This window comes from Platalea leucorodia (genome assembly GCF_965183815.1).
Source record: "Platalea leucorodia genome assembly, chromosome: 3".
In the NCBI taxonomy this organism is placed as follows: domain Eukaryota; kingdom Metazoa; phylum Chordata; class Aves; order Pelecaniformes; family Threskiornithidae; genus Platalea; species Platalea leucorodia.
The window spans coordinates 11,701,451-11,717,191 of NC_138825.1; the positions used below are offsets into that span (position 1 = coordinate 11,701,451).

A 15,741-nucleotide genomic window follows, 5' to 3' on the forward strand; every position below is an offset into this window, starting at 1 on the left:
GATTAAAACCAAACCTGACACAAGCTCCCTGGCTTATTTAGCTCCTCTGGGTCAACTGTAATGCCGAGGCTCACCAGCCTGGGCTATCATGCCTCTCTGGGTTTCTTTGACTACAGGCAATTGCCCTGCTACATAGTGATCTGTAAAAATACCGCTAATTACTCTAACTGTGATTCTTATCCTGAGAAGTGGTGACAAGCGGCACTGGGCAGACACTCAGGTGCACAGGGACTAACGTGAGCTGTCCTGCCTCTGCGCAGGCTCACTCTCAGCCAGGAGGCTGCCCTGGGATGCCGAGTTGATAAATCGTATTGAACCTTACCGAGAAAGCTGTGGAAACGCTAACGAGTCACATTTGCCTCTTGTACCCTATAACTTCTCAGCACTGCCCCGCAGATGACCACACAAATATTTCCAAAGTGGTTTGGCTGTCTCTCTAGGAGCCCAAGAACAGTCATTTAGTACTTCCAAGTTATTCTCAAGTGGCTTAACAACTTTCACACAGTGTTTTGGCTGTACCCAGTTTTTATGAGCTGTATACAATGCTGAAATGTCATTCTTGCAGCATATTTTTGCATAAGTTAGGAAAAAAAATATTACTCCTTCTGAGTAACCCCATCCACTTCTTCCTCCTACTCCTGCCCCAGAGCTTTGGAGAACGGTTTAAAGTTGGGAAACCCCCCCCTGGCAAAATGATTCCATGTTTCATCTGCACTCTGTAAAGGATGGAACTAAAATCACTGTCCTTTGGGAACAGAAAAATATACAGGGTTTTTTTGAGGCTATTTTTTTTTTATTTCCCTACTGGAAGCTAACTTGTTGCTGCATAAGGGTCTCAGATACTTTCACTGAACATTTTCAACGGTTTTTCTGTAAATGTGTCTGAAATCATCAATTCAGCTTCATATTCAGGCAACAGGTATAATAATCACATCAGCATATTATTTCAAATAAAGACATGTTCAAAGTGAAGACTAATGGCACGGCTGAGCTCCCACGACCAGTAACGAGCACAGAACTTTGAAATTTGGGGTATCTGAATTTAAGCACATTATGCCCCCCTTAATTTGGTCCTTCTCTTCCTACACAACAGCAAACAGTATCAGCTCTAATGGAAACCCCTTCTCTACCTGTCGTATAGCCAGAAAAATAACAACAACAAAACTCCCTGAGAGCAGTTCCTGAAGGGGGGGAAAAAAAAAAAAAAAAATCAGGCTGGGGAGTCGAGGTGATGTGCAATGTATTGCCTTTCATCAACTATAATTAATTGAAAATAGTATGAAAACTTCCCTAATGTCAGCATGCATAATTGTTAACAATTGTTATTAGAAGATGAAAAGAAATGCTGTGTCAGGCTGAAATATCCCAAGAGTTCATGTGTATCATCTGCATATATAATGTGAGCTTACTCTGCCAGACCTTTTCAGCTCTGTAAAAGTACAACTGGGCTAAAAATAACTATGGCTCCTAAAAAGTTCGATGTTTTGGTGTAGATATGACACCGGTACAAAATCTCTACTCAGCTCTAGATTCCTTCAGCAAAAATGACAAATATGTTTAGATAAATTGTGGAGAGCAACAAATGACCACCATCAAAGGCTGTGTTGTGTTTTCAGACGAAAAAAAATCAGGTTAAAACTTGTTCTTCCTGCTTCTGTCCCGCAGCTGTCCATCAAAACTAGCTTTCTCCCTGCGGTCTATCAAATATTTCCCTCACAAATCAATTTTACACATGATCAGCCCATACCCCTACTGAGCTGAACCTCCCCGTTAATTAAGTGAAGAAATTACCATATATATTATATTAATGCAAACATCATTCAGCTAGTAATTCACGGCTGATCTGGATAATGGAAAGGTTGAACACCCATTAACCCAAGCCAACAAAATGGGTTGGCTGAGAAATTCTAGCAGGTCTCATGTGACTCTTCCCTCTAACTGCAGCTCTGCGGTATCTGCTATTGTAATAATTAAAATCCTCCCGGTAGATCAATACTGGAATCTCTTTATGGGAAGTGCCCTGATGGAAATGTCTCAAGGAAGCTGGGCCTGTGGAACTCTGAAAAATTCATTTTTTTTATCTGACAATTATCACCACACTGCAGACTAATTCAACAGTGCACCCCTCTCACTCTGCTTTGAATGCACTGGAGATTGACATCTAAAAAAACCTAACATCTCATTTTAACAAATAAAGGCACTATTTCCACATACAGTTTGGAATTATCAGCAATCATGAAACCAGACAAAAAATTAATATACATTAAGCACTTCATCTTCTGATGGCTTCCTCTGAGTCTCAGTTATCGCAGCCTTCTCCTCATTTCCTCTCTTTGTATCTTCCTGTATTGATCTCTGCCTTTTCATCTCTTGAAAAAAGGGGAAAGACATGTAAAATTATTATAAAGCTTGATATTTATGTATTGAAACGTGGACTTACATTATCAGGTTTTCATATATTTATTGTTAAATATTATTAAATCATAAGATGGGAAAACAGGTTTTATATTTTCTCCTACCTGGTCTGCTCTCCACGTATTGACTGAAAGACTGGAGCTGAGTTTTTCTGACGGTAGAGTCCTTGCTGAACACAACGGGATTTCTAAACCGTTCTGCTGCTTTTTGTAATCGCTCAGCACGATGTTCCTCTGTTCCATTCTGCTAGGAAAAAACCCAGACACACAACAGTTTCTTTTGTTTACAAACGGGAAGACATGAATTCGAAAGGTACGTTTCGGCAAGGGGACAGGACGCAGCTTTTGCAAAGAGGATTTCACAACTCAGGCTGTGGTTTATATAGGGTGAAAGTATCAGCTGCAGAAAAAAAGAAGAGTGATTAACTTTACTTTTTCTTTTGTTTGTTTGTTTTGTTTTGTTTTGTTTAATGTGTGGTGGCAACGACTGGCTTTTTGCTACGTGGGCACCCTCCTGCAGGACTCTCTACTTACTTAACAGCCAGACCTATTAATTGTGACAAGTATTTGCCAGTGATTCCGATTTTAAATGAAAAATCGCTCCTTTGCAACTTTGATTTGCCAAGCGCTGCGCAGGCTGCTGCCAAGTAGCAGTGTCTCTACCCCGAACACAATCTGTATCGTTTTAAAAGCGTGTTGCCTTTAGCCTGTCTCCCTGCCCGGTAAAGAAATCTGTCGTTTTCTGTAGTCCCACAGACTTGTATGACAAGAAGAACTAGTTTCTAATTTTATGCCCATTGAGATAAACCACTAATGCTGGATGAAGGCTAAAAGGTAGGATTATAATACTACCCCACTGAACTGCATTTCATCAGCTATAACTTTCCAAAGCCAGATTTGTAAGTAAGCCCTTTACAGCTAAGGAAACTACAATTATCTTTTCCAGGGCTTCCTATGTTAATACTGGTAACAAATTCAAATGGTTCTATCAACACGAAATATCCCAGAAGACTGAACCACCGCAGTGTGTGGAAACTGCAGATACCGAGGTGCTGTGTACCAAACAAATATTTCATTTTATACCTAATCTTTTATTATTTTTATTAAGTGTTTTGAAAGTAAATAGGGAAAGGCTAAGATGCATGACTAATAGCTAAGCCTGCTGAATGCTGAAACTGGTTATCAAAAGCTACCAAGACTTTGCCCTTCCTCTGCATTGAGACAATCGGTAATGAGGGAGTTCTCCAATGGCCTATTCTCTAGCCTCAAGGAGGCCGGGGATACACAATCCTCAAGGGAAGGTAACAGTTTATCCTTTTCCACAAACACAGAATGCCTCATTTGGAAATGTGTAAACTGCATTTTATTAAAAAACAAATCCACCTCAATGCCGAGAGCTCCATGAGAACAGATGGACACCATATATTCCTTATAATGCCGCTTTCCAACTCTTCCTTAGAAAGATGTGCACAGAGATAAACTGTTAAGTTGCACCTTTTGTGGGAGTACCTTAAAAAAAGCAACTCCTTCATGGAAGCTTTTCATAAAGAGAAATACCATTTTCGTCAGGTTAGGTGATACCAAATTACCCTAAGAGGCGGCCCGTGTGTCATTTGTCGAATTAAGCTTTAAAAAAGTATCGCTCATATGCTCTGGATGACTTTTCAGCTGCACTAATTGGGTGGTTATGATTCTGGTTAAATAAAAGGTGGTTTCCTGTTATTAGCACAATAACCATCTGACAGCCTAAACCAGAGTCTTTACCAAAATAAACAAACATGACTAATTTTTTAGGCCTGGCAACATGCGAAAATATCAGTGTGATTAGCCAGTAAATCCCATTTTAAGAAACCTTTTTATGACTGGGGACTTCTGCCACTTTACAAATGTATTCCTCTAAGCCCGCTAATTCAGTTAGCCTTTTCAATCCATTGTATTATTCTTGGGCCAGCTTCATTTTGCATTAAATCCACTGCAGAAAGCTAAATTGAACGCAAAAATCAGACTTGATCCAGGCTTCCTTTTGTTCAAAGATAGAGACCGAAAGTCCTCTGCTGCTGCCACACACTTTCATCACCAATTTATAGGAACCGACAGTGTAAGGGAAAAGCAATGAAAGTCATTGTTTTGGGACTTCAAAGCATCTCTGTATCTGGGGAAGGAAATCCTTTCAGTCAGCAGTGCTTTCCCCCCAGACTGCAGGTGGGTGAAAAGTTATACGCAACTGGAAGTGCCCCAGAGCCATAAGGATATTAATGACATACAGGGACTATTTTCAAAAAAATATAATAGTAAGAACACAAGGGGTCTAATTAAGAAAATGAAATGGAAAATTGATTGGTGCACGCTTCATGCTGAAATGGTGAACATTAAGAATAGGCAAAATGACTGCATATGCCACACACTCGCGTCTATTTTTCTCAGAAGCACTCGTTGTCAAGCACCCAAGTATGTATGCCTTTAAAGTGTACCACAGCTTAATTTTAATACAGGAAAAACAGAGAGTCAGGCTTGGGAGTGAGGCAAATCACTGAGAGTCCAATCCTGCTCCGGTAAAGTCAGGGAGAGTCTTCCTGCTGACTGTACCAGCAGCAGGATGAAGCCCGTGCTGTATTTCTCATTTAAGTGACAACCCAAGCAATAAGAACTGAGAAATGCTTCTTATATCTCTTACTGTTATGCCAATGACAAGTATCAAGATAAAAAAAAAAAAAAAAAAAAAGGAAAATGTGTTGATTAATCAACAGGAAAAAACCCAGAGCATTGCAAACTATGCAACTGCACTGCCATGAAGATTTTCTGCATTTCTTACTGTGAAGGATTTGATAAGAAATCATTTTCCTCCTCACGAAGTACAAACCCAAAATCAGAACACACAGGTACTGAGACAAAAGCATTAATCAAAACTTACCTTAATGTCTTGCTCTGAGCTATCAGTTACAGCTTTCTGAGCAGCACTGGAGAGTGAATTTGCCACCTGTGGCTGAGCTTCTAGGAGCTTCTTCAGCTTCAAATCCACCAACTTACTGTTTTGTTCTGCTAAATATGCAAATACCACATACAACAGAGTGAGATGCATTTAAATACAGAGTCGCTACAACAATGTAGCAATTTAAAAGGTAGATTTCATTCACTTTACTATCATTTCAAACTAAAAAAGTAAAAACTAGAAGGAAAATTTTTTTTTTTGCAAATTGGATTGGCGTAGATTTGTGTAACGTATATAGAAAACGCCTAAGTTCTCTCAAAAAAATATACGTAATACTCAGTTGAACAAGTAAATGTGCTTGAAGACAGTAGATGAAAAAACACAGAAAGCAGACAATGTTTACTTTAAGTTACTCCCAACCTGTACATACCTAGACTTTGGTATAAAACCACACTTAAAGAGCCATTTATTTTAAGATGACATATAACAATTTATCTCATATTCCATGTACTGATAACCCTTCAAATTTATGAACTACTAATTCATCCTAAGGCTCCATGGCACAGCTTCTCAATGCTAAAATTTCATTATCAAAAGAGACGGCTTTCTAGTAACATTTTACTATGATTTATAGAATACATTGAAGCCGTGAGAGTGTAAAACGCTTTGTAACTGTACTGAAGGGACAGATTCAAAGTCTGCTAAAGCCCCAAAATTTTTTTCATCAGTTTTAGCAACTTGGATCACAGCCCAAAGAAATAAGAGAATTTTACCTCCCAATAACGTTCATTCTGTACATGACCATTGACTATATGAATTTGTAACACACCTACACACACAGTTACCTACACATACACACACAATACGGAGAAAGGTGTTAATAACAAACTGCAGCACAGATCTATGGAGCTAACCCTGGGTAGGAAGGCAGAATAACGCTGGCGCAGAAGCCCCCAGACATACTCTACATGCAGCACCACGGAAGAAATCGCCCCTGAAATGCAGCAAATGCAGCATCACCTGCGTATATTATGCATGTACATCTGGGCCTTGGGTCAAACACACAGAAAGTAGCAGTTGCTATGTTTTTCTATAGGCACAGCCCGAGTTTTTCACTGCAGACTGGTAACTTCTAGCTGGTGTGGGAAGTGGAGCCCTGACTGTTTTACTGCACAGCTCCTTCCAAGGTTTGGAGTGCTCCAATTCACGTTAGCCAAAATATTTTTGGCATGCTGGCAATCAAATGATGCCTGCCTCTAGCAGCAATGGGCTGGGTTGGGTTATGACGAAGGACAGTTTCCCTTTCCTCTGGCACACCCAGTCAGGGTGCCCTTAATTGAGGCTCACATGTAAGTACATGCACATTCTCGTGGGTTTATACATAAACATCATGTAATAACTATGATATAAGAGGTTCACATTTTATCAGATACATTCACAGCAGCGTATGGTAATAGTACTGACAAATACAGACAGATGCAATATTTAAAACCAACAACTGGCAGTAAAAGTAAAAAAAAAAAGTTTTCTCTTCTTGAGAGAGATGGGAGGGACTAAGATTCAGCAGGAAACAAATTAATTAAGATGGTCGCAATGATCCCAAATGCAAAACGTCCCTTACAGTTGTGCATGTAGATGCTCCCAGGAGATTCAGCCTTCATTAGAACTTGGTATGAATTGGCAGAATCCCACCGAAATCTCTGTACACTGATTTCTACCACAGCATTAGACTGCTTTCTGTATTATTGCCCATCCCCTTCCTTACTCGTTTGCCCCTCCTGCTACTGTGCAGACTCAACTGCAAAATGATGTCTCAGATTTTTTCCAGAATGTCTTCCCATGAATGAAGCATTTGGTAGTGGGTTTGTAGTTGGTAGATGAAGCGTTGGGTAGTGGGTTTGTATCCCTGAGGTGGTCTCTCTCAAGAAAAAAGGGCCACAGAAATAAACGTTGGTAAGTCACTGGGGCTATGTGACAGGAATATTCATTTACTGATTTTCTATTTCTCCTAAAATGAACCAGTATTTATTGGAAAATTATTTGACAGGATTCTGCTCTAAATCAGCTTAACTCAAATGCTGGAAACACTAAATATATTTTCTTATGTGTTTGGAAATCCTCAAATAAAAAAAAAAATAAAAAAGACTCAAATCTTTCACATCCAAAAAAGACTAGAAAGAAAGGGCTATATACACATCATTGTCAGTTTAATTTACAAAGAGCAAACACTAAATTAAGTCTTTTGATTCAATATATTATGGGCTACAAACTTGGGTCCAGTTGGCATGGGCAGAACCAAGTCAGAGGATGCTGTAAGAAGTTCTCTCTTGTACTGCCTTTATCCTGATGCTGTCCTGGGCTTGCCGCACTTCTCCAGGCTCAAGCTAACTTGTAGGGAGCAGAAACGCCCTGGCAGAGAAGCACACCATACTACAAAGAGGCTCTCAGCAATGCCCAGGGCCGCTGGTAACAGGCAGACTTGTACAGAGAACAAACTCCTTCAGTAATTCCCTGTGAACAGAGGAGCCCCTTACTGATGGGCAATTACCTTCACATCTTCGACGATCTAGCACCTTTTTAAATATGCATCTCCCTTGTAAGATCCTGACATATTTATCATCTATGGAGGAACCTGAACTCCAGTTTTGCTCGATTACAATTTTTGAAATGGGAAATACCACTACTATGATTTATTATTACTTGAGCAGCATGTGCTAAGATTACACAAGTATTTCTACAAGAATATGAATGCTTTTAATATGTGTTATTAAAAATCTATTACTTGATCTTTGTAAAGTAAATAGGACTAATTCTGTTCAAATTTATATCTTCAGGTCCCCACTGGAGCAATAAGGTATAAATACAAGAACTGGTCTTCAGGAAGGAACCAGAAGGATACCAAGCCTACATGGAAAGAGAGACATGCTTGCTCCTCTTCACTGATGACATGGTCCAGGATGTCAGTGCAGAGAGCAGCAGCTGTACTCACCAACGCGATTGCTCACTCCTCTGGACTGCCCACCTTGCTTTGCTGGGACAATCCAGGGAGGGTGATTTCAGGTGTGTCTGCTTTACAAATCTGGCCTGGGGTCCCCTTCCCCGTGAAACAGCAAGAGGCATTTAAATCTGCCATTGTTGGAAATAATGATTTTGTTGCTGATTTTAAATTTCAACTAAACGTGAATGCAAAACATCGAAAAAGAATAAGCATTAGGGTTTAAAAGACCTGAAAAGGCACAAAGGAATAAAGCTATGACAGAGAGAAGCAGCACATCAGTACTTATACGATGATGGAGTGTTAGTCATGCAAAATACACAAAATAGCCATTATTTAAATTACCCGTTGAATCAAGGTCATTTTCTAGGTTAGTAAGCTCATCTCCACCTCCAGTAACAGAGCATTCAGGGACCTCCTCGTTAGTATCTATCTCAATATTATCATCATCCTCATCCTCATCTGTAGGAACATACAGCATGAAGGTTAGTATTTTCTTACGTACATGCGCCACATCACTAAAAAAAAAATGAATGCTTTAGAGAACAAGCTGAGTTATGATAAAAATGCAAATCATTAAATAAGTCTGGAAGGAGATTTCACTCTGTCCACTCATGGATTTATCTTTAAACTGATGCAATTCAGTATACACACAGGGGGCTCTGCTGGAAACACCTGCTACAATAGAAGTAGAGTCTGGCCTCAGCAGTGGCTGTTTTCTGCGCTGAATCTCTGGCTAACTCTGAAAAGCACATGTGCTTTTCCTTATAACTGGATTCAGAATAATTTCCCCTAGGCTCCCAGTTCTCATAATGCAGAATGGGTGCTGAAGCCGGCATACAGCAGGTTTGGATGGGTCTGGCCCACAGAAGGACCTGGGAGCCACGCTCTCTTGAGAAAGGCAGCAGCTCCGGGTACCAAGTTCCCAGCTCGGTGAGACTTACTACTCCTTACTTTGCACAATATATCGTAGACCAGTGATCACTGTACCTTGCTTAGGTGTTAGATTTTCCTACCACTTCTGATATGAGGAGGAAAACTACCACCTGGAACATCACGCTTAGCAAGCGCTGACCTCAGGTGTAACAAGAGCACACTCACAGATTGCTGCCTTACTGCACCACTTTGAATCAGCATTGTTTGTAAGCTATGTACATTTTAAATAAAATAATTGTAATTATACTTTATATTTTTTATGGGATCTTTCTACCGAGTTTCTCAGAGCAGCTTATGAATATCACTTGTAAATGAGCCCCATAATGTTTTATGAAGTAGGCAATCATTATAATTACAATTATGATGATGATGTAGGTAAATTATGGCACAGAAAGAGTAAGTAACCTGAGGAAGATCAAATAGCAAGTGCTGAATCGTGAAGCAGATCCCAGAAAAAAATCCTGACTCACATTTTCAATACAAATATATAATGAAATTGAAGTCTATAAAAGCTAGATTAGTACTTTCAAAGCATGTAGTTGCATTGTATTTACTCACTTTCAAGTCTCATATCAAATGCTATCTACACTTGTCCAGACTTATATGAACATTTTTTTCCCTATGTATGTATGCATGCGTGTAAAAATGACAAAAAAGAGAAGGCTGGAGTGCGTCTGGAGAAAGAAGACACATATAGTAACTAAAGGAACTTTAGAACACTTCACAATAGGAAAAAATACTAATTATAATTACAGGACATTGGTACATTCAAACGTCATATAAACAAAAAGGATCCTAAACATAGCACCAAGATGCCATAATCCTGAATACCAGAAGTTTGGACCAGGATTGGTGCCGATCACTCATCATCTGTCTTTGAAATACACTAAACCTCATCCCCAGACCTGAAGTTTGCACTTCAGGCCCACATTGCTGACACGAAGGTCATACAGTTGTTTCTTTTCCTTACCCCTCTATCTCCACAGTCCCTATAATTCCCATTTTAGGAGCCTGTTGACTTTTTTATATGTCTGCTACTCTTTTCTAACCAGCTGCTTTCTCAGTTCCTCTGTAATTAATCAATGTCTTTTGCAGACCTCTGCTGATTCAGGGTAAGGCTCTTGCTGCGACAGACAGGAGCAAAGAAGTTTCCATTTCAGTGTCTTATTCAACATCTGTTGCATGTGTGATGGAGCAACAGTCTGTGAAGTAGGACCCCTCTGTTTCAGCTGACCACCATGATTTCCCTGGGCTCCTCTCCACTAATTCTCAATGGTCCCTGGAAGAGCCAGCTTTCTTCCAAACTGCCCCAGCTTGAGCCAGATGGATGGAGAAGAACATCTCTCCCCAGCCAAACCAGGATCTGTGACCAGACCTGGGACCTGACAGATGGTGCTTCAGGTGTACAGCTGGGTGGGCAAAAACACTGAGGACTCTCTGCGACATCCTTTCTGTTCCCACTTAAATTCACACATATCGTTCTGTGATCTGGACTCTAGTTGTTTCAGGTAGTGCAGAGGTAGGTGAACAAAGTAGAAGGGCACAGTGTGAACATCATGAAGTGGAGAAAGGGATGGGGTAAAAAGCACACTGAAGAGAAAACAGAATGGTAAAGCAGCAACAGCAACAATTCTGAAGTTTTGAATTTTCTTCAAAGCATCTCTACTTTTTCTAATGAGGAGCTAGACTTCTCACATGCTTTTCAATCCTTCATGATGGTGTCAGAGAAACTGAGTGCCACTCAGGCCATGGTACTCCCAAATGTATCCTGGAGCTCATGGTGGAACACTGAAAGCATGACCGGGCTAAAAGCAGCAAAGGGTCATGGACATTTGGAAGAGGTGGAAGAGAAAGAAAGAGGGACACTGCCGCAGCAGAAGGAAGCCAAATTCACCTCGAGCCTAGAGGCAGGCAATGACTTTCCAAAGCAGCCAAAGAAGTCAGCTCACAAGGTCAGCTCACAACTACCAGTCATCCAGCAGGATGCTGGATGTGTCAAAACAATCTCAACAAGATGACAGGGTTTAAGACTGCTGCCTACTAAGGGAATGCTTATATTAGATTATTTGATTTTCTTTAATTTAATATAGTGAGATGAGATCAGAGTCACTGACTTCGACACCACCATTTTAGGTAACAAAAGAGATGGGAATGTTGAAGACACCAGTTCCTAGTGTCAGATAATGACCTGACCTAGTATTTAATTTAAAGTTGGCAGGCTTTGACTGAATATGATTATCAGGACATTTACACTTTATTAAAAAAAAAAAAAAAAAAAAAATCAATTAAACACATTCATTTGAAGTAATTTCAGAAATTTTCAAATATCTTTCAAAATCTACAGATTCCTTGTTTTAAACTACTCTAGCTTTTTTTTTTTTTTCCAGTCCAATGTTCTTCCAGTGTATTAAACAGGGAAATGTGTTTAGGGAGCATGTTACAACAAGATTTTGCAATTATAAATGATAAAAGGAACAACATGACGAAGAGATAACAGATATCTTTTATGAAAAGAACAAATTACTAGTGTGAAAAACTTAAAGCACTTGGTCTAGAACCAGGGCATGTATTTAGAAGAGTACTAAAGAACTGCTTCCTTGAAAAGTATGTAAATCTGGATCCTAGAAGGATAGCAAAACTTTACTATGTCGTGAAGAAACGAACAAAATTAAAGATAAAGGATTAAGTCAACAAATAAACAGCACTGACCACTACCTACACAGCCTGGACTGCAGTCTGGACTGAAGAAAGCAAAATAAGAATTGTTTGGAACCAAATGGAAATGCCAGAATATTGGTGGAAAAAAGATCCAGAGGCATTTCATAGCTCATATGTCTTACTATTCAGATCAAGCTCAAGCTTAATTTGTGGTTAAATTGATATTCTCTTGGCTTGGTTTAAGCTTGTCCACATGTGAAAGAGTTGCAGCAGACTGCATGAATTCTAGACAAAATTAAAAAGGAACAATTTTCATAGAGAGGTAAAAGCATTGATGGGGGTTGGATCACATTAGTGGGAGAAGCATATGTAAGCTGTCACTGGAGTTGCATGAACAGTACTTGCTCTTTAGGGAAGATGCCTCCAGGATTGTCTCTGGGAAATCCTTCAAGTTTGTGGATATTCAGATATTTAGTTTATGTACTTTCAGGTACACAGTTCACTTTAAGGCTACAGGATGTGACAGGAGCATCTGAACAGTAATAGAGGAAGGAAAGGTAGGGAATGGAAGAAATGCAGAGTTGAAATACTGGTTCAGTGTACAAGAAATCAGATGTCAGGACAAGAAAGTACAGCAGTAACTGCCAGCAGATACAAATACTGCCTGTTAAAAATATTAAATTCAGGACTTAACACTGTTTTATGAGTTGGAGACTAAGCATGATGAGTAAGCCTGAGCTACCACGTACATTCCCTCCAAATTATTGCCTCAGCAGTAAAATCTGTAACGTACCCTGAAAATTGTAAGCATACAAGTGCAATGCAATGCTGGTTGGCTCTCTTTGGTAAGTTTTTTAATTGCAGTACACCTTTCCAGCTTTTGTTATTAATTCCAAAATTTTTGAAAACTTTTTTTGTCTTGTAATACATTTGGATGCTGCTTCTCCTGTTTTCCTTCCCTGCTCCTCTAACATCTCTTTTCTGTGCCATTCTTGTGTTTATTCTCTTCTCCCCTCCCAGTTTTGCCTATTTTTGGCACTTTTTTTCACCAGAGCCTCTTCACACTATGCTTGTCTTACCCCCTGTCTTCTCCATTGTTCCCTCCCTCCACTGCCTACTCACCACCTCCAGATCCAAGCCACATCCACACAAAGACACCATCTCAAAAAAAGGATGGAGATGTGCCAAAGAGTAAAGAAAACACACCACCCAAATCCCAAAAGAGTAGATGGGTGTCCCACTGCATGGGGACAATACCTAGATAAGATGTCAATTCCTTTGTGCCGTCGCTGCTAGGAAAAGGGAGGATATTTGGATTCCTATCTTGATACTGTCCCTGGACCCATATCTCAAGGCATCCACTTATCAGCCTGCAGCTAGTAGGACATCGAATAAATTTGAAGCTGCCATCCCAAACCCTCTGGCAGTTGGCAGGAAGAAGTATTTTGTGTCTCACACGTCAAATAACCTATGAAAAAGACTGGATTTCGTACTAAAGGATGCTGCTTATCCAGAAAAGTTTCAACTTGCCATAGGCATTTGAGTTTTTCAGACCATGATTAAATAAAGCCTTTTAACAGAATGTAGCACCAGTGCCAAAGCATGAAACTCTGGCTGAGCATATAGAAACACTGAAAGAGATCACATTTTCACCTACAATAGTGAGCAAGAAGTTAGTCTTTAAAAACTCCAGAATCCTAAAGCTGAAATGTCACTTTTTTCTGGAATAACTGAATTGAGAGAGAGAAAAATGATTTGGTACATTCCCTTTTTGTAAACTAAAATGTAGCAATCAATGCAGAAGAAGAGATTAATGAAGCATAATGGCCAAGAGAGTTTGGAAGACATAAGATATTACTATAAACTTGTCTTGCATATTGTATACAGGACTATACACAGAAAAAAACCTACTACATGTGAATGCAGTCAGGGGCAATACTCAGAATCCAATTGTAATAAGGAGTTTGTCTATTAAATCCTAATTTTTGGTGGAAATCAAAAAATGAAAAAGATGAAACCCAGAAATAATTGTAATATATTTGGTTTATAAAGTGTTGGTGCCATTTCACAGAACTACCCCATTTTAGAAAAATTAATTTCTTGAGTGGAGATCTAGTGTGGCATCTGACATTACCAGCGGTGTGGTAGAAGTATGTGGAAGATGTGCCATTAGGAAAGCTTTTTGAGAATGAATAAGTAAAAGGAAGTGCTATAAAATGCACATCGACATGAAAAGAACAAAGATCAAATAGCTTGGCCGAACTACTGTATGAACAAAGAAAAATCCAGGTAGGAAATATAAACTAAGGAGATAACTCAGAGCACATGCAAAAGTAGAAAGCAGTGAAATAATTGTTATACTGGATAAAACCCAACAGGTATAGTGGTGATAACTTTATAAACAAGCTGTCATCAGTACTGATACTGTCTCTTCCTCTAATAACACTGAAACTCTCTGAGTGTATATGCAATCTATATATATATTTTTTTCATATATATGCACAGTGCACAGCTACCTCTGAGACTGTTTATAAACTGAACAAACAGCAGGAAGAACAATGGCAAAATCCAGAGGAAAATATGAACAGGGAAGGCCACATCCCAGAAAACATCATATTGGGGTATTTAGCAACACTATAAGTGAGTCGCTGTGACAAAACAGGCTAACTACTATCCATCTGAGCACTCAGGATATACCCAGAAAGTGTACCTTACTTGGAGGGGAGAGACAGCAGGTGTAGCTATGTACAGGCACGATAAACAGTGAGGAAGAACTAATTAAATAACATAGGAATAATAAATCGTGAAGAGGGATGAAGAACACCATAGTCTACTTAATATACAAGTACTCTGCCATTTTGCTCAGCCTGTCTTTCTCCCTCCCAATCAAGGATGTAATTTCCCTATTTATCACAAAAGAGAGTTATGTTGGCAAGCTTGGTTTACTGGGCAAAGAGAGGAAAACTGAAGACCAGACCCAAAGGGAGATGTACAACTAACTGCTTTTCTCTTTGGTGTTAAATGGAACAGAATTGTAGGGTTTATGGTGCAATAAGACTATATTTAAATATATATATGCATATAAAACACATGTAGTAGAGAAGAAAAAAAATATCGTTGTTGAATCTATGTGCACTGTGAACGTAAAGCTGGATTTTCCTGACACTTTGGCTTACAATTACACGTTAGTATGAGAAACACAATTTCCCCTTACAATACGTAGAAGACACTAAAAGAGCAAGAAGCCTGTACTGAAACGTGTGCTTCAGCACCCATTTGAGTTTGAGTGACACTACATTACTCCAGCTCGTAGCACTGGCAGGTATATGAATTTTAATGACATTTCAAAGTCAGTTTAATAACATTATAGCAATATTACAACTCAAAACCTGTAAAGGCAAGTGGTATGTCAAAAGACTTCCCAAGCAGTCTTTTAAACACATTTAATACAAAATAAAGTTTCTTAAGTATTTCTAATGTTGTTTTCCCCCAAAATTATGTCCATGCTCCTGTATGAAAATATACATTGAAGAGATTTTAACGAACAACCATAAAATTCTAAAGAACTGTGGGTAATGACAAATCTGTAAATAATGGGCCAATATGAGCTACTTGTTCACATAACATCTTTTTCTTTCAATCACATATATGTTTTTCCTTTAATTGTTGGAAATTGAGTGACACAACACTGATTTAGGAAACATATCTACGGCCAGGTCTTTTGATATGTGCACCTGATGAACAACGTTTTGAAGTGTGAATAAAAGTGATACCCAAAAAGGTCTCTGGTTTCTAGGTTGCCATAGGAA

General features: G+C 39.2%; 1 protein-coding gene across 1 annotated transcript in view; it reads right to left on the reverse strand.

The window, feature by feature from the left end:
• EHBP1 (EH domain binding protein 1) overlaps positions 1 to 15,741 on the reverse strand; it is a 226,218-nt gene that overhangs the window by 37,688 nt on the left and 172,789 nt on the right. Inside the window, exons 16-19 of the mRNA XM_082306310.1 lie at positions 8,684 to 8,800; positions 5,326 to 5,453; positions 2,520 to 2,661; positions 2,263 to 2,369 (exon numbers count right to left, since the gene is read on the reverse strand). Coding sequence (XP_082162436.1) covers positions 2,263 to 2,369; positions 2,520 to 2,661; positions 5,326 to 5,453; positions 8,684 to 8,800 — 494 coding nt within the window. The remainder of the gene's footprint in view (positions 1 to 2,262; positions 2,370 to 2,519; positions 2,662 to 5,325; positions 5,454 to 8,683; positions 8,801 to 15,741) is intronic.